At 37.8% G+C, this 22,907-nt stretch overlaps 1 protein-coding gene across 1 annotated transcript in view; it reads right to left on the bottom strand.

Moving 5' to 3' along the window:
- The window catches only part of LOC150109672 (neurobeachin-like protein 1), a 1,254,229-nt gene that overhangs the window by 669,615 nt on the left and 561,707 nt on the right, over positions 1 to 22,907 (bottom strand). Inside the window, exons 25-26 of the mRNA XM_090413954.1 lie at positions 20,985 to 21,087; positions 7,230 to 7,377 (exon numbers count right to left, since the gene is read on the bottom strand). Of these exons, the coding sequence (XP_090270080.1) occupies positions 7,230 to 7,377; positions 20,985 to 21,087 (251 nt within the window). The remainder of the gene's footprint in view (positions 1 to 7,229; positions 7,378 to 20,984; positions 21,088 to 22,907) is intronic.

Raw genomic sequence — 22,907 nt, 5'->3', positions numbered from 1 at the left:
GAGAGCAGAAGTATGAAAGATAAGATTAGGAGAATGGAAGAGATAAATGCAAGGCGAATCAGAGTAGGAGAGAGAGAGAATTTAGGGAGTATGAGTGAGAGGTATGGGAGTGCTAGAAGAGGAGAGAATGGAAACAGTAGAAGAGAGGGAATGAGAAAGAGGTATGGGAATGCTAGCAGATGAGCGGATGGAAACAGTAGTAGGAGAGACAGAATGAGAGAGGGATATGGAAGTGCTAGAAGTGGAGAAAATGGAAACAGTAGGAGAGAGGGAATGAGAGAGATGTATGGGAGTGCTAGAAGAGGAGAGAATGAAAACAGTAGAAGAGAGAGGTATGGGAATGAAAGAAGAGGAGAGAATGGAAACAATAGGAGCGAGGAAATGGTAAGAGGTATAATGTATGGCGACTCAATGATCCGTGGTGTTCAAGATAGGATGCGTGAGGAGTGTTTGCAGGAGGAACAATAAAAAGGGTGGCTATGGCAATTAAGAGAGGTGAAAGGGTGGATGAGATGATTGTGATGGTAGGAACGAATGACTTGAGTGGTAATGTAAGTCGGGCAGCGAGAGATATGAGATTTTTGCTTGAGACTGTACGGAAGAAGACAGAGAGAGGAAAAATAGTGTGCGTGTTGCCTAGGTATGATAATGATGAGCTGAGCAGAAGAGCGGTGATATTGAATGGCATAATAGCGAGAATGTGTGACAAGAGAGGACTGGTATATGTGGATGCCTGGAGTGTGTTTGAGGAAAGAGAGGAGTTGTATGCGAGAGACCGTTTACATTTGAATGAGGAAGGACGTAGGCATCTGGAGAGATTGCTGTTCTGAACGAGTCAGTGTGTCCCAGGGAGGATGATAGCAGGGGTGGCCTCTTGTGGGAATGGATACTTGGGAGAAGGGAGACAATGTCAGGTAACACTGAGCCCAGTGGAGTCCAGAAGAGATAATGCTGGGTATAGAAACAATGGCATTTATATGCTGTATACTAATGCCAGGAGTATCTGGAATAAGGGAGAGGAATTGGTGGAGCAGATAGCATCAGCCTGGCCAAAAATTATTGCGATCACTGAGACGTGGTTGACAGAAGGGGATATAAAAATAGGTATAGAAGTCGCTGGGTATAGCATTTTTCGTCAGGATAGGAGGGGAAAGCGTGGTGGTGGGGTACTGCTTATGATAAGTGATGACCTATGTCCTCTAAGAGTGGAGAATTTGGAAGGAAGTGAGACAAATGATTTTGAGAGCGTATGGTGTGAGGTAGAGGTAGGCAAGACAGGATATTTAGTGGGGTGTTGCTACAGACCCAGGAGCACAGAGGATGGGGACCAGGAGATGTTTAGACAGCTAAGTTTGGCAAGTGCAAGAAGAATGATTGTTATGGGAGATTTTAACTTCAGTAGTATAAATTGGAGAGAGGAAGATGCATGTAACAATAGGGGAATGGAATTTCTAGAATTCTTGAGGGACAAATGTCTTAGGCAACATGTAACAGAGGGAACAAGAGGTTCAAAAATTTTGGATTTGGTTATAGCATCAGAAGAGTTGATAATAACTGAGTTGACGTCTCTCCCACCAGTTGGAGAGAGTGACCATATGGTGTTGACTTGGAAAATGAATAGACATGCAGGAGTATCAAAGAGACGGGAACTTATGTGGAATTATAAGGCAGGTGATTATAATAGTCTTAGACGTCAACTTCGGGAAGTTTCATGGAGGGAGGAATTGGAAGGCCGGGATATCACCAGTGCGTGGGAAATTGTGAAAGAATATTTGTTATCAGCAATGGTAAGTTGTATACCACGAGTGAAGAAGAGGGCGCAATTTGGAGTAAAGTGGATGACAAACAACATTAAACAGGAACTGCATGCGAAAAAGAGGCTATGGAAGAGATATAAGGAGACAGGTGAAGAGAGGATGGGTGAAGAATATAAGACACAGGCCAGAAGAGTGACTCGTGTGGTAAGGAAAGCGAAACTGGAATATGAGAGGAGATTGGCCCTAAGATCCAAAGAAAATCCTAGGGAATTTTTTAGCTATGTGGCCAGTAGGAGGAGAAATGACTGTGGAAGAATGATATTGTGGGATAAAAATGGGAATAGAGTGACTGATGCAGAGGACATAGTGGAATTGTTCAATGAAGACTTTATTGGAGTATTTCATCCTAGAGGAGTCAGTTTTAATGCTAGAGGGATAGGACTGGTACGAGGTCTGGAGGTACAGGAGGAGAGTGTGTTTCAGATACTGAGTACTCTGGATGTCAGTAAAGCTGTGGGACTGGATGGTATTTCGCCACGAGTTTTGAGAGAATGTGCTAGCGAATTGACAATACCTTTAACGTGGCTTTACAATGAAAGTCTGGCTTTGGCAAAGGTGCCCAGGGAATGGAAGGAAGGTAAGATAGTGCCATTGCATAAGGGTGGTAACAGACTGGAAGTGTCTAATTATAGGCCAGTCTGTGTGTCATCAGTAGTTGTTAAGATCTTGGAGAAAGTAGTGAGTGACCGTGTACAGCATTGGGCAGATGAGGGTAATGTTATCTGTGAGAATCAACATGGATTTGTGAAAGGATGCTCTTGTTTTAGCAATATGCTAGCCTTTTATAATAAAGTTACAAGAACATTAGATGAGGGAAAGGCATATACTGCAATTTTCTTAGACTTGGCGAAGGCAGTTGACAGGGTGCCACAAGATAAGCTGATATATAAGTTGCAGCACATGGGTCTGGATGTCAGATTGGTCAACTGGATTCAGGATTGGCTGTCTGATAGGTATCAGAGAGTTGTGTATGGTGGAGCAGTTTCCAGGAAGCAGAGGGTTACAAGTGGGGTCCCACAGGGCTCAGTACTAGGACCTATATTGTTTAACCTTTATATCAATGACATAGCCAGTGGATTGCAGGGGGATATTCAGTTGTTTGCGGATGATGCGAAGCTGGGAAGGATTATTAGTAATAGTGCAGATGTGGTAGCCCTGCAAGAGGATTTAAATAAGCTAGATAGATGGGCAAATGAATGGGGGTGTCAGTTTAATGCAGCAAAATGTAAGGTCTTGAGGTTTGGGAAACATCGATGGGATGCTGCATACTCTATGGGAGGAGTTATACTGGAGGAAGTAGGGGAGACAAGAGATCTGGGGTTGATGATTGATAGAAACCTGAAGTTTAGGGGACATATTGCAAAGGTGGTGAAGGCAACACAGAGGATTGCTGCTATTATGAGAAGGACACTGACCTGCAGAGATAAGAGAGTTATCATTCCATTGTATAAGTCTCTGATCAGACCACACTTAGACTATTGTTCACAGATTTGGTTCCCAGGATTTGAAGGGGATAAATTAACTGTGGAAAGGCTACAAAGACGGATGACAAAGATGGTTTCAGGACTGTACAAGGATAGTTATGAGGATCGGCTGAGAGAATGTGGACTGCAGAGTTTGGTGGATAGAAGAAGGAGAGGTGATATGATTGAGACTTTTAAACTGTTGAGAGGTGGTTACAGGGTTGACACTTGGGAGTTCTTTCGCTTGGTTGATCAGCGGGAAGGAGTGATGACAGGAGGCCATCCCTGGAAGTTACGAAAGGAAACTGTGAGCAAGAGGGTAAGGAGTGGTTTCTTTGTGTGGAGGGTGGTTGAGCCGTGGAATGCATTGCCTGATGGAGTGGTGGGAGCGAGAACGGTCAGTGAGTTTAAAGAGTGGTATGATAGACTTTGTGTTTCTCAGGGGGGGACCTCCCCTCAGTGAGTCTTGACAGACTTTATGTCTTAGGAAGGACCTCCCATGATGAGTCTTTTGACTCCTTGGAGGCCTGAATAATAATAATAATATTTCCTTTTATTCTGTTCTTTAGGACTATAGTTTTACAGCTGTTGACTTCCAACCCAATCAGTGCTGCATTCTTACATAAATTACGTAAGTGGTTTGGAGCAGTCTGAACATTAAAGTTAATCAGTACATCATTAGCAAAACTGAGGTTATTTACGTGGGTTTGTCTTGCTGAGTCTTCGAGAGTTATTCTATACTTATTTCGCCTCCTAAGCACCTCTGTAGGACAATTGGAAGAACGATGGTACGTTGCGCCCTTCAATTAGAAAAGGCCTAAGTTTGATTCCCGTCGTGATGGGAGGAATCTTTTTATGGACTTTTTCAATTGAAAGTGAGTTAGCCGATCTCATACGGAGGAAGCAGGGTTTTTCTCCTGGAAACTTGGGTTTTTTCATCTCGCATACAGACAAATTGGCCCTTCAGAACACAGGCAATTTACAGACAAAAATACTAGCTGTGGTGGTGGTTGTGGGCGGTAGATGGCATTGGCGTAGATGCTTGGTAGTAGAAGTTCGGTATAGTAGTGGAGACGGGGAGTTGTACAGTGGGTGTCCTCCCGTGATGAGTCTTCAGACTCCTTGGAGGTCTCACAAATAATAATAATAATAATTTCCAGTGACTTTGAATACATGACCAAGGGTAATAATAAAAAGATATGATGGCAGAGTCTCCCTAAAGAATTCCAATGGAAATAGGATAGCTCTCAGTCATCTCTCCATTACCAATTACACTTGTATGATAATTCTGGTATGGTTCTGCTATTGCTTTAATTATTTTCAAGGGCCATATTTTGCACTGGTTGTTTGAGTAATTGATGATGTAAATTGGATCCAACATTGTTTTTAACTCTGATATCTCACATAGCATGCTTTGGCCCAGGCATGTTTAAAAGCTATTAGATTTGATGTGGTATGGTATCCACAAAATAAAACCCTACTCTGTCTTGATCTTGTCCGGCTGCTTAGCACTCTGGATTCCACCACAACTTTGGATATAGTGGGAATCAAGATAATGTTTTTGGAAGCCTGGACACTACAATCACTGACATACTTCACTGCTTCATTGATAAATGTTTGAGTTACTGCTTCAGCATTAAATTTTGCAAGATGGCAAAAGTATTTCAGTTTGCTCGGTCCATTTTTCACATGGTCATTCATCTAGGAAAACATGGCGCCTATGAAGACATAGTACAAATAAGAGGAAAAAGATCACTTTCATAGATGTTCTCTATGACACCGCACATGAGCAGTGGAAAACTGGCAAAATACAAGCAGGTAGACATATAGAAGAAGGTAGTGACTTATTAAGAAGAGGTCATGATTTTCAAACATTCACTCAATGATATGACTGCAAGCATTCGCTCAATAATACAACCTCATCCATTTGTGTTGGCACTTTCCCACAGAGTGTTATATCCATTAAAGTCACTCATGTGCATTTAAAAGTACTTATAAAACGCAGTCTGTAAAATTGTAGTAACCCTTTAAAAACACGGTCTGCAAATTGTAGTAACCCTTCAGTCTCATTTAACTCATGACCTGGAGGTAAATAAAGGAAACATACTGTAATAAGAAATCCCACAGATAGGCAAATTGCTACTGATTCCAGAGCAGCATTAAGCTGAACCTGTTGGAAAGGAGTATGATTGCCCACTAATGTAGCAACTCCACCATCAGCAGGACTCTGACTCTGTCTTTAAGAACAACAATAAAATGCCATAAGGATGGGTCCTCACTGCCTTTTAAATGTTTCCTGTAAACAGAAAGGTTTCTGTTTCTGCAGCAGAACCTTGATTTCATCAATATTTTGGTGAAATGACCAAACTACAGGGAACTTCCACAAAAGTTCCATTGTAGAAATTTCCCAATTGTTTTGGGAAATTTCTGCTTTGTAGATTTGTAAGAGTTCTGAAATGTTGAATGCTTACCTTTGTCAGGCTTATATTTTTCTACTGAAAAGATCAATACATCACATGATGTGTCAGGATGATTTGGTGAGTTTAGTTTACTTTCGATAGATACAGAAGTATCCATTTTTTTTATGGAGGCATCTGGTGGTTTATCTTTAGGTGAGATCCCTGCCATAATTTTCTTGACAAGTGGTTTCTAATTGAAAGTGATCATTTTTGGATGGTGGAATAGACATATGGGTTTGAGTTGCTATTGATATTTTCTTAACTGTCACCTTCTCAGCATGAGAGGATAGGTGTGGTGGTGGCTAGCTTCCGCTTTGCACCCAATATGATATATTTTGTTCTGGTTTTATCTTTTGCATTTCTTTTCATCCTTTCATCTCTGACATGTATGAGTGATCTCCCTTTTTGACACATTTGATTTTCTTTGCTGAAAAGCTTTATTATTGTGGCTCTATGGCCTGTGCCTGATGTGGTAGTAAAGAACATAATAATAAAGCTATTCAGCAAAGAAAACTAAATGTGTCAACTGTTAGAGATATCACTCAACCTATGCCCACTTATACAGCTTTGGCATACTCATATTTCTAAAATTTAAAGCATTTCAATGGCTTATGGATGTGTAGCCTAACTGGATTAAGATACCCTGCTTTTAGGTGGAGGTTTAGAAGTATCAAAAGTAAAGTCAGATGACTCCCTATGTAGCAGGATAAGCCTCATACTTGTCACTCTCTGTTCTTTAAGCTTTGGGCCTATCTCCTCATCTGAAACATCAAGGAGATCCCACTAGGTGGTGAGAGTGATCATACAGTTTTTGACCTGGGAGGCAGCTAAATGTATAGATTTCTCACTACAGAAGAATTACATATGGAATTACATCTGAAGTCAGACTCATCGTGAAAGGTACATGCTATCACACAAAGCTCATCCACCTGTACCTTAAACTGACTGAATGTGTCTACATTCATAACACACTCAGGCAATGCATGCTACTATTGCTTCTGAAATTTCAAAACCTTATACTTTGGAACACTGAACTGAAAGTTCCACTTATCTGCCCATTCATGCAATCTATTCAAGTCCTCCTGTAAGGCCATAACATCTGCTTGATTTTGCATAGCTCTCCCCAATTTTGAATCATCTGAAAACAAGCTTTTTAATGCTTTTTGCAATTCTAAATGTCACTGAAAGAGTTCACATATACAAGGTTTACAGAACAGTTGTATTAAAACTATTATTCCATAAATATAGATGAATTTCTAAAGATGTTCCTGTTGATATAAAACAGCAAGAATCTGCTTGATATGAAATACATAATATATATATAGCACAGTATGAACATGTTAAAGTAACATGAAAAGTAATCAATTTAATAAATTAATCTAATTCAGAGTGCAGACATTTGCACAGCCACTCTTCTGACTGATAAGCAATGATTCAAAGAGAAAAATGAAACATAAAATAACAATATAGCAAATTCAGTAATGACTTACCATATCCTCTTGTTTAACAGTGATTAAAAAACCTATGATAGCTGTAATTTCTTGGATATTTACATCACGAGATATGAAATATTTGATAAGAGATAACAGAGAAACTCTCACTGTTTTCATATCATCTGTTCCGAGCAAATCACAGTTGCTGGAAATATAAGAGTAATTAACAAAAAAAGGAATTGTTAAATATGTTAAATTCATAAAATATATGCTTAAATATTTAAAGTCTACATCAAATGCATACTTTAGCAAACACCATTATAACAAATGACTGATATACAACGGATTATGAAAAAGTCCCAGTTTAAGTGTTATAGAACATTGTAAGTTCACTTATTATTATTATCATCATCCCAAAACCCCATGGAGTCAAAGACTCATCTATCTAGGAGGTCCCTTTGTCATACACACAGCTCATTGTACCATTGTACCTTAAACACTCAAATTCTTTGCAGATACCACACCCTCAAGCAAGGCATTCCAATCATTCACAACTCTGCATGCAAGAAACCTTCTTCTCACTCCCCTGCTCACACCCTCCTTATACAGCTTCCAGGGATGTCCTCTGATCTCCCATCATTTGCTGTAAAACCTCTCCAACACTGATCCTAAAACAACCCCTTACTAACTTGTAGGTCTCTATCATATCATCCCTCTTTCTCCTATTTACTAGACTCTGTAAATTGCATTTTCTCAACCTTTCCTCATATTCGACATTTCAGAGATCAGAAACTACCTTAGTAAGTCATCTTTAAACCCTTTTCAACATCTCTTTGTCCTTTTGGAAACCAGGTGACCAAATCTGTGCACAGAAGTCCATGTGTGGCCTAATCAAAGCCCTATACAATGGACAAGAATATCCTTACTTCTACAAGTCAATGTCCTCTGAATCATTCCCAGAATTCTTTGTGTTGTCCTCACAATTTTGGCAAAGTGTTCTCTAAATTTCAGATCCTTATCTTTGTTTCCCAAATTTTAAAACCTTACATTTTGCAACATTGAACTTGCATCCCCATTTCCATGTCCATTCAGTGAATTTATTCAAGTCTTCTTGTAAGGCCACATCTTCTTTCCTATTCTTCATAGTTCGTCCCAACTTTGCATCCTCTGCAAACAACTGAATATCCCCATCCCAATCTTCACCAATATCATTAACATACAGGTTAAACAGCAATGCCCTAAAACAAACCCCTGAGGTACATCACCAGTGACTTTCCTCTTCCTGGATATTGCTCTTCCATACACAACTTGCTGATATCTATCAGATAGCCAGTCTCAGTATGCAAAGGAAATAGTGGGAAATTCAAATTGAAGACAACGATTATGTATGTTAAGAACCATACATTAAACAAAGGAAATGAAAAGAAACAGAACAAAGAAAATTGCAGAAAATAAAACATAGGATTTACTAAAATAAAGAGCCAAAGAGCTTCAGATCGGTGATGCAAAATTATATAAGTAAAGTGAATGTTAGATCCAGTATTATTTGAAAGCTGAATATAGAAACCATAAACCATAAAGAGAGCTCACGGGAATACACTCACAGGCATTCACAAGTTGCCTTAGCATGGACTACTCAGAAAATACACGCTGCCCAAGTATCTATATATTTGCTTTCTATTAGTCCATTTTGATAAGGTTTCACTGGACTGACAGCTGTTTCAAACTGGTTGGTTCTCCTATGAAACTTTTATAGTTTCTACATTTGGCTTTGATATAATATTTGGCTCTAATATCCACTTTACTTATATAATTTGGATCACCAAACTGAAGCCCTTTGGCCTTTATTTTAGTAAATACGTTACGCACTGACTGAGAGTTTGCTTATGAAAAATACACCTCTCCAACATTTCAAGTTCCTTAGTACTGAATGAGATTTTTGCTCTGTTAAGGTTTCTGCCTGGTCTCTGAGGAGAACCAACCAATTCGAAACAGCTGTTAGGCCAGTGAAACCTTATCAAAATGGACTAATAGAAAGTGAATATATAGACACTTGGGCAGTGTTTATGTTTTCTAAGCAGTCCACACTAAGGCAATTCGTGAATGCCGATGAGTCTGTAAACTCTCTAGTCAACTTATTTTTACAAAACTTTTATAGCTTCTTCGGCTTTGAAATAATGCTGGATCTAATATTCACTTTACTTATATAATAAAACGAAGGAAATCCTGTGAAGCAGAACAGAGGAAATCATGGGAAACAAATAAAATTGCAGGAAATAGAATGAATGAATGAAAAGATAAAAAAATAGTATGGATTCCAGGTGTTTCGCATACAGTATGGGATCTCAGATCTCATGAAAAGCATAAAGCATCATGAAGCATTACTCCTTTTGTCACTCCTTTGTGATGAAAGGAGTAATGCTGCTAGGAGAGAATGGATACTAGGTAGTCAAGACTGTCAAATATGATATTGTTTTAGCTCCTGCTTTTTGTGGTTCTTCCTTAGAGTAGGGGCCAGTATTTATGCATAGCTGTTTCAGATTTCTGTGTATTCTGTTTTTTTAAATCTCGTGGGTATTCGGATACAGTAATATGTTTTCTGAAACAGTTTTTAGTGATTCTGCCCAGTAAAAGCCAACAGGTCTAATAGCCTAACAGCACAGCTTCTTTCTTGACAACCCTTAGAGGACACCTAGATTGTCTTCCCTTATCTATAGCTTTATCAACTCTGCCATGATCCTTAGTGGTCTCATGCCAGTACCAAGGCTGGATAAAGGAGGAGGATCAGTCAGATGAGTGTCGATGCTCTGACTGTAAAGAAAAAACATGATTGTTATCTGATGCCTATAGGATCAACAGGTAAAACATGATGGCTCGAGCATCACCCGGATCAACAAGGTCCACAATACCAATCGAGCAATCAGGGTTGGATCGAAAAGTGGGATACCAAAAGGAAACAGAAACTGAAACTAACAGAACTGTTATCAGTAGGAACATGAGGACACTCTGGATGTCAGGAAAATTATAATTACTTCGTGTGTAAATGAAGAGATATCGGTGTGATATACTAGGATTAGCAGAGATGCGATGGACATCATCTAGAGAGATCAATGGATGCAAAGTAATATGGTCAAGCCATGACACTAAGCATGAAGCAGGAGTTGGCTTCCTTCTTATCAAAAGAGCTCGAGAGGCACTGTTAGGCTACAAACCAGTCAATGAATGAATCATAGTAGCAAGATTTCAGGCAAAACCATTTACCATATCAATAGTCCAGATACATGCACCCACATTTGACGGCATAGATGAGGATATTGACTTATTTTACAAAGATCTGACAGACACGATAGAAACAATACCAAAGCAAGATGTGCTAATTATTGAAGGAGATTGGAATGCTCAAGTTGGAATAGATAATGATGATTGGGAAAGAGTCATGGGAAAATATGGTTTGGGAGAAAGAAATGAACGAAGTAAAAAATCGTTAGAATTTGCTGTGGACCACGAGATGATGATCTAACAGAAGATTCAACAAAAGGAATGTAGAAAATGGATGTGACGATCAAATGATGGGAAAACCAAACAACAATTGATATGATTACGATTAAAAGAAGATGGATGACATCAGTACAGCAGTGTTGAACTTTTCAAGGAGCAGATATAGACTCGGACCATAGTTTCGAGATTGCAAACATCAAGTTGAAATTAAAAATGAAATATAAACCCCAACATCAGAATAGAAGAGATACAGCAAGAATAAGTGAAGCAGAAATAGAAAGAAGATACAGAACAGTGTTAGAAGAGAAACTTAAAAGTGTGGAGAAAGAAAAAAACTTGAATCTAAGAGTGAAGGTGAAAAAAGATGCATTTGAAGAAACAGTACCAGAAGAAGAGAAGATCAAGAAGAAATGGATTAGAAAAGAAACACTGATTTTAATACAGGAGAAAAGAATGTTGAAGATAAGAAGGGATACATCAGAACAAATAGAGAAGCAATATAGAAGAAAGTGTAATGAGGTGAAGAAAGCAGTCAGAATGGATAACATGAAATGGTTAGAATCCCAATGCAACAATATAGAACAGTACTATGGAGAGCATAAAACAAGGGAGGTATACAAAATGATAAGAACCATTAATAGAAAGTGGCAACCAAAACAGACCACAATTAAAGATGAAAACGGCAAAGTATTGATGAATAAAGAAAAAATTGTACAGCAGTGGATAAGATACTGTAGTGAGTTATATGAAGAAAACCTAGATTTAGATAGCATTGGGAAATTGACTGAAGAATTGAAACAGATATCACCACCAGGTAATGAGCATGATATGGACATTTTAAGAGGAGAGGTAGAAAAAGCAATAGGACGGCTAAAATACAACAAAAGTCCTGGTAACGATAACATCACTGGAGAAATGATTAAATATGATGGTGAAAGTATGGTTACAGAAATGCACCAACTATGTAATATGGTATGGAAAGAAGGGAAAATGCTAGAGGAGTTGGTGAAATCAATATTAGTGACATTATACAAGAAAGGAAATAAGCTAGAATGCAAAAATTATAGAACAATTGCCTTGAAAAGTCACCTCGGTAAAGTGATGATGATGATATTGACAAAAAAACATTCAGAATACAATTGGAAGCATACCTTGCAGACAAGCAAGCAGGATTTAGGAAGGATAGAACTACAATTCAAGATTTTGACAATGAGGTTAATAGCAGAGAAAGCTAGGAGAAAACACAAAAACATATATACTTGCTTTGTTGATTTTCAGAAAGCATTTGACAGTATTGACCAGAAAGTGACATTAGCAGTTCTGGAATCCTATGGAATTGATAAAAAACTAATAGCTATATTAAAAGATGTTTATCAGAATGCAGTTAGAGCAGTTAGAATAGGTGATGATTTGGGGAAATGGTTTAGAACAAGCAGAGGTACTAGACAGGCAGGCCCAAAATCACCAAGCATTTTCATCGCACATTTAGAAAGAGCAATGGACATACTGAAGGAAGATGCAAAAGGAATATCTGTACATGGAATGAGAATTAACAATCTGAGATTTGCAGATGGCATTGTTATCATTGAAGAAGATGAAAGAGAACTACAAAAAACACTGAAACTATTAAATGAAGAAGGGAAGAGATTCAGACTTGTTATGGACTTGGTAAAAACAAAGACAATGGTATTTGATGAGAAGAACATGAAACAAAAGATACAAGTGGATGGAACTGATATAGAAAATGTAGCACAAAAGTCAACAAAAAAAGTCTTTTTTTGTTTACTTTTGAAAGTGACAAAAAATTCACATATTTGGGAAGTAAAACAATGTATGATTTGGACTGTAAAAGAGAAATAAAGATCAGGATTGCAAAGGGAAGAACAAATCTGAAGGCCATGGATAACATCTGGAAAAATAAAGTGATCAGCCTGCAAACAAAACTAAGAGTACTGGAAACGTGCATCTTTAGCGGTGTACTGTATGGATCTGAAACATGGGTAATAAATAAGAAATCAAGAAAAAGAATTTTGGCATTTGAAAGAACTTGTTACAGGAAGATTCTAAGAATAGAATGGGTACAGAAAATCACAAATGAAGAGCTCTATCGGAAGATACAACCAAAAAAGAATCTAATGCAGAAGATTATAAAATGGAAGCTTCAATTATTTGGACATATCTGTAGAATGAGTGAGGACCAGAAGATAAAGACATTTGTGTTTGGTATTTTGGATGGTTTAAACAGAAGACCAACAGAGAATGGATAGATGATATAAAGGGCTGGTATGGAATGGGTGTACAGAAACTGCGACACTGTGCACTGGACAAAGAAAGGTGGAAGAAGATAGTGAAGGAGGCATCGGACACCAACGGGCAGTAAGCCATTGGTTCGTGATGATGATCTATATATTACTATAGCTTGCTTGCTCATCTATATATTACTATCTCTTTGTTAAAATAAGGCTAATTTATCTGACATTACTACAGGTTCATCTTGAATAGCATTTTGATGAGTCATGCAAATTCATCAGTACAATGAAAAACTAGGTTTTGGGAGTTTTGAACTTGCATCCTGCTAAGCTTTTACACATGCATGATGAGTGAAACACTTGCTAGAGAAAATATGATATCAGAATAAATCTGTTATTGAGAGGATATTGGTGTATTTTACAACTTAGCATCTCATCTTCCTTTTTCCCTCTTTTACCTCGTGTGTTGAGGGTTTATTAATCATCGGACCTCAAACCATTCAGAGGATAAGACGGTCAGCCCTACATCCCGGTGTATCCTATGTCCATAGTGTTGAGTTCTCAAGGCCGGTTTGCCTGCTTTGCAGGATGAAAAACCACAGGATAAACTGGAGGAAAAAATCCTACTGTCCATGCCCAAGACCGGCTAACTTGGCTATGGCTGAGGAAGATCCTTCAGCTCCTCATGTCACCAACGGGAATCAAACTTAGGACACTCCTTCCCCAGCCATATAGTTGCGAAGCGCACAGCCATTAGGCTAACCGCGCGGACTTTCACAAGTTAGCATTAATGGCTTTAAACCTAGTGAGCAATTGTGATTAATTTGTAAAAGATGGAAACTTGGCAAATCTATTTGAAAAGGAGAAATCACCATATTGATAACTTAGCTGTTTTTGACAATTACTGTCTAGTGAAGCTCTTCTAGATGTGACTAGTGTGTGATGGCAGGAGTCTAAGGGCTCACAGGTGTTGTGTCCTCCTTTCTTAAATTCTATTAATATATGTACTATACACTGGGTCCTTCCTAAGGAGTCATGTGGTACCTCTAAAACACAAAGGAATTGCCTCAGGGTCGAGCCAAAACCAGCATGGCAAAGTCTTTGAAATCTCACTTCTCTTAAAGCATTAGGAATATTTATATTTTTTTGCTGCACCACCTAAGCTATTAGATTAAGTTAAACATGTCTTAATCAAGAAGTGATCTCAAAGGTGTACTATAATGACTACTGATTTGCAATCGTGACCTATAACAATCTATTTTCTCCCACTTAGATTTGTATCTTTTTTGCAAGTGGTGCATTGGATTCTAATACTCAAACACTCGGATTAAAGATAGCAAAGGTTTATTTGACACATTAATACAATTTACAATACAAAGAAACTCAATCCAAAACTTCAATGTTAATCAGAGAAAATTATAGGTATCCTAATTAAGTAAGGACATCAAGAAGCAATATTAATATGTTATTTCACAAACTGACAAAACTTGACTGCAATATTCACATTAATCTTCATATCATATCACATTACTCAGACTAAACCATCTTAATACTTTCAAAAACATACACATTAGTTTAACCGTATAGGAGTTACCTCACTATGTGTTCTAATATTAAGGTGCTACAGTCCTGACTTAATTATATGAAAGTCCTCAACCTCCCTTAATCTTATTTATAACATCTTATTTTTCTTATACACATCATATAGACAAAGAATTTTCAACGTTACCGTACACACTGGTTCTTCATACTTGTTCCTTCAACTGCTGACTGCCATTTTCTGATCGATCTCCCTTCTGATTCATTTAGTCGGTGCTATGGCATGGATTTCTTCGGTGAAAGACAAGTCCACACGATCTCAGAATAACTAGCCCACTCCAGATATAACGATGCTGTAAGATGATTCTGATTCTGTGAGGCATGTTGCCTAGATGCTGAGCCCTTTCCATGGATTGCCCGTCAGTCGAACAGAGATGTGTTCTTTCATCGTACGATTAGGAGCAAGTGATCCTTCTGGCTCGTAAGTAGAATATACCATTACCGCCCTCGGGATTCCTAACAGAACTCTTCGCTGATCCTTCGTTCGAGCACTCCTGGACAGAGACGCTCCTCCATGCAACACCGTCTACCCACCAGAATACACGAGACTACCATCCCAGAGAGAAAAGAGAAAAAAAAGCCTTGTGTGTGTGTGGGAGGGGGGGTCCTAACCCTTTTATATCATCTCCCCTATCGGCAATAACCATAACTCACGTAGCTCACTCAACGTGTATAATATCTCCCACATGGGTCTCGTTTGTTTTTTCTGATGACTCGCTTCTGCACATGTCATAGTTTAATGCAAGTCATACTACAAAACATCGTACTATCAATTCTAACAAAATATTATTAATTTATAAAGTATCACTGGCATTATACAATCAAGTAAGTATTCCTTCCTTGAAATATTCACACTCTTTTTTCTTTATAATACTGTAATCTATATTTTACCAGTTGCATACAGCACATACCTACAAACAAATACCTACATACCTACTTGCATACACTACAAATAAACAAATTTCCACTCTGATCTTGCAGACCATGCTCTGGATACCTGCCATAGAATATGGTGGAAAAAAGCCATGATCATTCACCGTAGTAAATACAAGTACGAAAGGCTTTTCATGGAATCAGCCTCAGCCCTAAGAAACAATCCAAACCTCAACGAATTTGGCTGCATGAGACTGCCTCAAATTTGGGAAACCTACATCAGAAGACCTCGGCCCAATCACCCAAGAATACCAACATTGCCTGCTAGGGGGCACCAATAGGACTTTAGGAGAAAGAATGGCTTCCTGCTTCATCCTCATTTACTGTTTGCGTGCACGTGTCTTGCTCACAAGTTCCTGTTGAAAATGGCAACGTGACGTTGCCGAAATATTGGATTTGTATTAAAAAGTTATTTTAATGTATATCTTAGTCTACGCTGTTATTTCCCTAAACTATTTAGTAATAGTCCCTTCATTTAGTGAAATGTCGTTCATTTGAGGGTCTGTCTCTTCTGACAATGGGACCTCCTTCCCATCCAAATTGTCGCACACTGGTTCATTGTACGTTTTACTAGGCAGTCCTTCATTATTCTTTCTTCGATGTTCAAATTCAAGTGAATCCCTTCCCTTCTTGTGGAATCGTACTTTACAATGCTCTTGGGTGATTTGCTTTCTTCCAAGAAGATACACTTCCCTCCGTGCATAATCGCATTTAAAGTTATATTGCATCAAAAAATCATTGCCCAGAATTAGCTTTATGTGTGGGAGAGAAGTTCTGGATAGAACCAGAAACTCATGCCAAACACACAGCTTGAATTTAGGCAAGTAAACTTTTAGATGTACAGACTTGGTCGCGTGAGTTATGGAGGCTGAGACCACAGAGATTCACACAGACTCCTGAAGGTATGTGATCTCGTTCCTTACATAGGGCTCTAACATTCTAAAGTAATCCCCATAAATGATGGGGGTTTGGGACCCAGTGTCCATCAAGGTATTACAATGCCTTCCACAGACACTGCTCCTTACCATCATTCCATAAGAGCGCACTCTCTCATTTTTTGCCCTCTGCTTCAGGTCCTATTCATATACATATGTGATCTGGTCTCCTCATTTTGATTCCTATTGGAGCACCTCTTTCCACTGAAAAAATTGTGGACAGTGCCCAATCTTGTCACAATTGTAACATCTGGGAGGCTCCCTCTTATCACTCAGGTCATAGTTCTGTCTGGAATTTGATGGGAGTTCCACAGCTTCATGGGAGGTTACCTACGCCAGCTTCTGCATTACTAAATCCAGTCTGCCAAGAAGAGGCTTTTGTAATTTTTCCACCTCCTCTCTAATCATTCTTGTGGTTTCTTCAGTCTTGAAGCTGCACGGTTCTGGGTTCTTCAACTTCTGGCTGCCATTCTCTGATCGATCTCCCTTCCGATTCATTTAGTCGGTGCTATGGCATGGATTTCTTCTGTCAAAGACAAGTCCACACGATCCCAGCATAACTAGCCCACTCCAGATATAACAATGCTGTAAGGCGATTCTGCTTCTGTGAGGCCTGTTGCCTAGATGCTGAGCCCAATTAGGAGCGTGTGATCCTTCCAGCTCATAAGCTGGCATATCCTATTACTGCCCTCAGGATTCCTAACAGAACTCTTCGCTGATCCTTCGTCCGAGCACTCCTGGACAGAGACGCTCCTCTGTGCAACCGTCTACCCACCAGAATACACGAGACTATCAGCCAAGAGAGAAGAGAAAAAAAAGCCTTGTGTGTGTGTGTGTGTGGGGTTCCTGACCCTTTTATATCATCTCCCCTATCGGCAATCACCGTAACTGACGTAGCTCACCCAACATGTATAATTTCTCCCGCATGGGTCTCGTTTTGTATCGTTTGTTTTTTCTGAACACTCACTTCTGCACGTGCGTGTGCGCGCGACTGCCTGGGGGCAACCTTTCTTTCCGTCGGCATGCCTGCGCACTTTGAACTTTTGTTCACAGCAGCTTAATGCAAGTCATACTACAAAACATTGTATTATCAATTCTAACAAAATATTATTAATTTATAATGTATCACTGGCATTATACAATCAAGTAAGTATTCCTTCCTTGAAATATTCACAATCTTTTTTCTTTATAATAATGTAATCTATATTTTACCGGTTGCATACAGCACATACCTAGAAGCAAGCATATTCCCTACAAAGTGTTTCCTGATAAACAATGATAAAATTTGAATTCTTAGGAATCTCAATTTATCAAAGTTTAACACAGGATAGTGCAATCAGCAGGCAGGTAGTCCATTCATTTACAGCTATTTGTTGAAAATTCTTATGCACACTGTGATCGTCAAGGAAATAAAATATGCAGATCTGGAAGTGATTGTGGAATTCATGTACAAGGGTGAAGTGAACAAACATTTTTTTGTTCACTTCAGCAGGACTAGCTACACTCAGTACTGCTGAGTGTAGACAACTGGTGTGAAAATCTGAACCCACTTGCAAGTGCTCATTTTGAAAGATGTCTAATGGGCTGCAGCTGTATTTCTATGATTCTCATATTACATGAATGATAGAAAATGGTAAAGTCATCCACATAGAGGACATTATTTACAGCTGAATCATCTGGGACTTCTTCCTCAGAGGAAATCCCTGATTCCCTCTGAGACTAAAGTTGTGTAGGCCTTTCAATATTCTAAATCTCCAAGCAGTGTCGTATGATTTTTCCATATCAAAGAAAACTGATACTAAGTACTCACATTTTAGGAAGCCATCTGTAATGGAACTATATAATAAGGTATAGAATGATATTTGTGGAAAGCAGATTGTGATCTGAGAAAAATGGTATTTCTCTCCATAAACTCTTTCCAGAGTTAACCATTTTTTTCCACAATCTTGCACAGGCAGCTTGGTTAGAGCAACTGGATGATAGTTTATTGGAATTTTGTATCTGTCCCTGCCATAGGAATGGCAATAATAATAGCCAACAGAATTTTATTTACATACAACCTATATGTAAATAAAATTCTGTCAAAAATGTGCAGAAGTTGATCTATGGCTGAGGACAGCAGATATTTGCCCATCTCATTATGGATGTTATCTGATACAATAACAGTTGAGCGACATTTAAAGCAAAGCAGCTTTCATTTCTTCTTTCATGAATGGTCTGTTGCATTCTTCAGTACCATTTAAAGAAGACAAAATTTGCTGTTTGTATGCTCTGCATATATCAGCAAGAAACTTGGGAGAGATAGAAAGAGACTGTTCATGTTTTAGCAAAAAATCTCCCCAAATGAGTCAGCAATTGCTGAGGTGTCAGCAACTATGCATCCATTATGTTCAAGAATAGACAGCTCGTAGGTGAGTGATGTTGTGTCTGCAATGAGGTTTGTTGTTGTTGTTGTGGAGTGTCTGCAGTATATCCATGCTTTCTTCTGAGCTTCCCTATTTGCTGCTACACAATCATTATTAAATCATAGCTTGTGTGGAAAAATGGCTTACTTAGGAAATGTAGAAACTGACTAGATGTTTAAGGTATTGTAGTTGTTCAAGCTTATAAAATAAACTGTCATGTGGTTCACTGCATAACTAATAGGACATGGTGAGCTGACTGTTGCAGAACTGATTTCTGCTAAAGTAGAGAAGGTGGGCCAGTAAGCCTGCTCAAATTTACATCGTGATATTCATAATGTAGTACATGGTTGCCCATGTAAAAATGTTGATATTGCGAGGAAATGGGTCACTCTCATATATGTTGTTTTCAGTTTCCCACTTGAATAGTGGGAAGAGGAAAGGTGAGCAAACAGTTAAGTCAATGGCAGTGACTGTTTGAGTAGGCATGTGGAAAAAGCTGTTGCTTCCAGATTTCAAGAGAAAGAGACTATTGTTGTTGTTAAGCATATACTCAACAACTCTTCCTTTGAAATTTGTTTGAGCATTACCTCAACCTGAGAGATAACTGTTGCAGGAGGAAGTTAGATGTAGCATACACTGTTATACAACAGAGAGTCAGATGGAAACCACACCTATGTTGGTAGAAAGTGAGACCTGCTGGAATGGGATATGCTTCCCCACTAAGATGGAGATTTCTCCATGGCAGGTCCATCCCTATTCTATCCTAATGAATGATAATTACATTTTGTAATGTTGGATCATCACTGGGCTTCAAGTATATGCAGAAGCAAACTGGTTTATACTTCTGCAAGAGAGCCTTCATATTGTCATTGTTTTGTTGTGATCCACGGCAATCCATTGTAGAAATATTTCTTTTTTTTTGTAATATCATTGGGCTTGCTGTATTAAGAGGTGTTTTCATTAATTCTCCAAATAGAAAATTTTCAATTTTCTCTTTGGAGAATTGTGAACAGGAAGTGTCCATTTCTTCTTCATCAGGAAAAAATATCCAAGCTATCATCAAACTGGACTCCCTCTAGGGCATTAGGTATATCAATTGTTTATCTTCCTGCAGAATGGTGGAAGGAAGTATCCATGCTGTCTGTTAACAGGTCATCTGTTGAAAAGTTAACAGGCTAGTATTTAGTCTTATGTATTAGTTTAAACTCATTATATGGTTTAACAGAATGAATACAGCAGAGGTACAAATATTTTATTGTACCTCTGCTGTATTCATTCCGTATTTTAAAGTTTATTGGATCTTATCTTTTGTCTCTGTCACAGAGACAATCTCAAGGAATACAGTCTCAAAATTATAAAAGTATGCACACACACACAAAAAAAAAAAAAAACCACTTAAAACAATACATTGAAAAATTATAAAAAAAGCTTTCTGAGGCATCCCAGATATAGGGAATAGTAATAGCATTACAGTAGTTTGTTTGTAGAGAGGGATATGCAGAGAAGGAAGGATAAACCAATTTGTTAATCTTTTTAGGATTGTAATCATTGAGCAGGAGAATCTAGCAAATAAAGGAGAGTTCAGCTGAAAGAGCAGTCTGAGTAAAACAGAGGTCGAGAGGTCTGTTGACAAGGGTTTTGATAACACCATACTGTTAACTGGCAATATGCCAAGAAAATGATCTAGAGAAAGATGAAGATCTAGGTGGATTGATGCAGTTAGAAGTGCCTTAGAAGACAGAAGTATAACATATGACAATACTGGGGAACTGATAAGTGATAAGATCAATTTGAAGAAAAATCATAGACAGCAGATGGGTAATAATGTATACTTCATAGTACTGCCAACACAGTCTCCTGCACACCCTTGAGAGTACATATCAGAAAATTGACAATGATGAAGTTCATGAATAATACAGTAGGTTACTACAATAATCCAGTATGGTATATAATATAATACAATACAATACAATGTAATGTAATGTAATGTAATACATTACATGTATTCTACTGTAGTATTGTAACAATAAACAATGACGTAGTACTTTACAAAAACTTCAAAAGGGCTTACTAAAAAGATTATTATTACACACAGCTGTGAGCAGTTCTAATAACTGCCAATGGATCATGAAATACATAACTAATAGATTAAGTTCATAATGTATAAACTGTTATATTATGGCTCCTGCCTACCTATAAAATGTTTGGATTGTATCCAACAGGAATTGAACTCCATACTTTTTTCGGAAATATTTACGATCTTCCTTTATTATTGTAGACAGGGACTGAATGTGACCTAAAATATAATTAAAAATATGTAGACAGAAAAGGATCAAAATGAATGGTATATCTGTTATAATTATTTGTATCAAATTAAAATTTTAATAATTCAGCTTGTATAAGAACCTAGCATACAAGAAATCTCAATTTAACTATGTTTTCTAGTAATCACTAATAAACATTAGTATACAGATAGTATACATAATTAATTTGACATCTGTGACAGCTTCATAAGAAACAAAATTATCATCATGAGACCTCCATAAGGCCAAGAGATTCATTACGGTAAGTCCCAGTATCATGTACAGCTCATCATACTGTGCCTTAAATGCATTAAACATCTCTATACTCAACATACTCTCAGACAATGCATTCCAATCATGTACCACTTCCAATGGAAGAAAAAAAAAAAAAAAAACTACTCCTCACCTCCTTGTTCACACCCTCTTTATATAGTTTCCAGGGCTTCTCATTTTCCCCTAGAAAATACACAAAACAGTAACTGGCTAAAATTACACAAATAGCATAAGAACACGTGACTCAGAAGCTTGTAAATGCTACCAAAAATGACAATTAATTCTTGCTTGGATGCCTAAGGTAACTATGAATGGTACCATGGTACCATTCATAGTTTACGTGGTTTGATGTTTAGGTTAGATGTTACAAGAATCATGGTATTATTTTGTACTTTTACAGATTCTTAATTTTGACAAAAATTATCTACTTGAAAAGAAGGTAATGATGAAGAACTGCCAACAGACCAAGTCTGAAGTAGAAGTGGAGTCAAAGAGTGTTTACATTCCACATGTTCTGTGTAACAGTTTGATTTTATTTTCTTTAAATCTGAAATAATTAGTTCTTCTATACCTAAGCATCAGATATTATGAATGCCATATATTTTTCTCAAAACCTGGAGTTGACTTTACAGATCTGGAAAAAAAAAATCATCAGCTTTAGAAGGTCTAATTAAACGTGACCTTTTTTTCTATGTTTTCTCCTTTTTGATGAATAAATTTTAAAAAAGTTAAAGTGTGTGCAGTGACTGATTTGTAAGATATATTCAGAGAGTGACAGTAAAGTTCATCAATAACAATTATATTAATTTTTATTATAGCTATTTTTTGCAACACTCCTAAAAAAATATAGTGATGATGATGATGAAAAATAATGATGACAGAAGCCAAAAGAAATCAATGAATATGATAGAGGGTAATTATAATTTAAAGAAAGAACATGAAGTGATAAAGGATCCTTTAATCTTTAAGAGCAGTATCAAAAACTGAATACCTGTGACAAGAAAGGGAAGTGATAAACATGAAAAACACAAAACATGATACTTTGTGCTTGTCAATATGGTACTCAATATATTAATCAGTACCGTAGGAATAATGTAAAGATGTTCTGGATATCTAGAACAGTACTTTGAAAAATTATTAAACGATGTAGCCAGGACCATGCAAAGGGGAACCGCCCCTATTTTCAAAATTTAAAAAACAATATAATAATAAAAGTTTTAAGAAGATTATGCATAATCTTCTTAAGAATGCATGAAATGTAAGCAGTGAAAAGTACTAGATGACTTTAGTACATACTATCTTTGGCTTTTGTAGCAGCAAAAGTAGTGAGCTTGGAACATGCAGATATATGAAGCATGACTGAGAGTGAGGAAGACGAAAAAGAAGTGATGTTCCTTTTTTCAAAAATGAAGTAGCAGAGGAAACAGCATACTGGAGACTGAATTTCTGGAATTCTTGACTGGCAACATGTAGTTGAGTGAGCACAAAAATTTTTGATTTGGTCATAGCATCCAAGAATCTGATCATAACTGATATGTCA

The sequence above is a fragment of the Typopeltis vanoorti genome, chromosome 2 (genome assembly GCF_054136105.1).
Source record: "Typopeltis vanoorti isolate ZY-2024b chromosome 2, IOZ_Tvanoo_1.0, whole genome shotgun sequence".
In the NCBI taxonomy this organism is placed as follows: domain Eukaryota; kingdom Metazoa; phylum Arthropoda; class Arachnida; order Uropygi; family Thelyphonidae; genus Typopeltis; species Typopeltis vanoorti.
The sequence above is the reverse complement of the archived record's forward strand: the minus strand, read 5'-3'. Positions and strand labels throughout refer to the sequence as shown.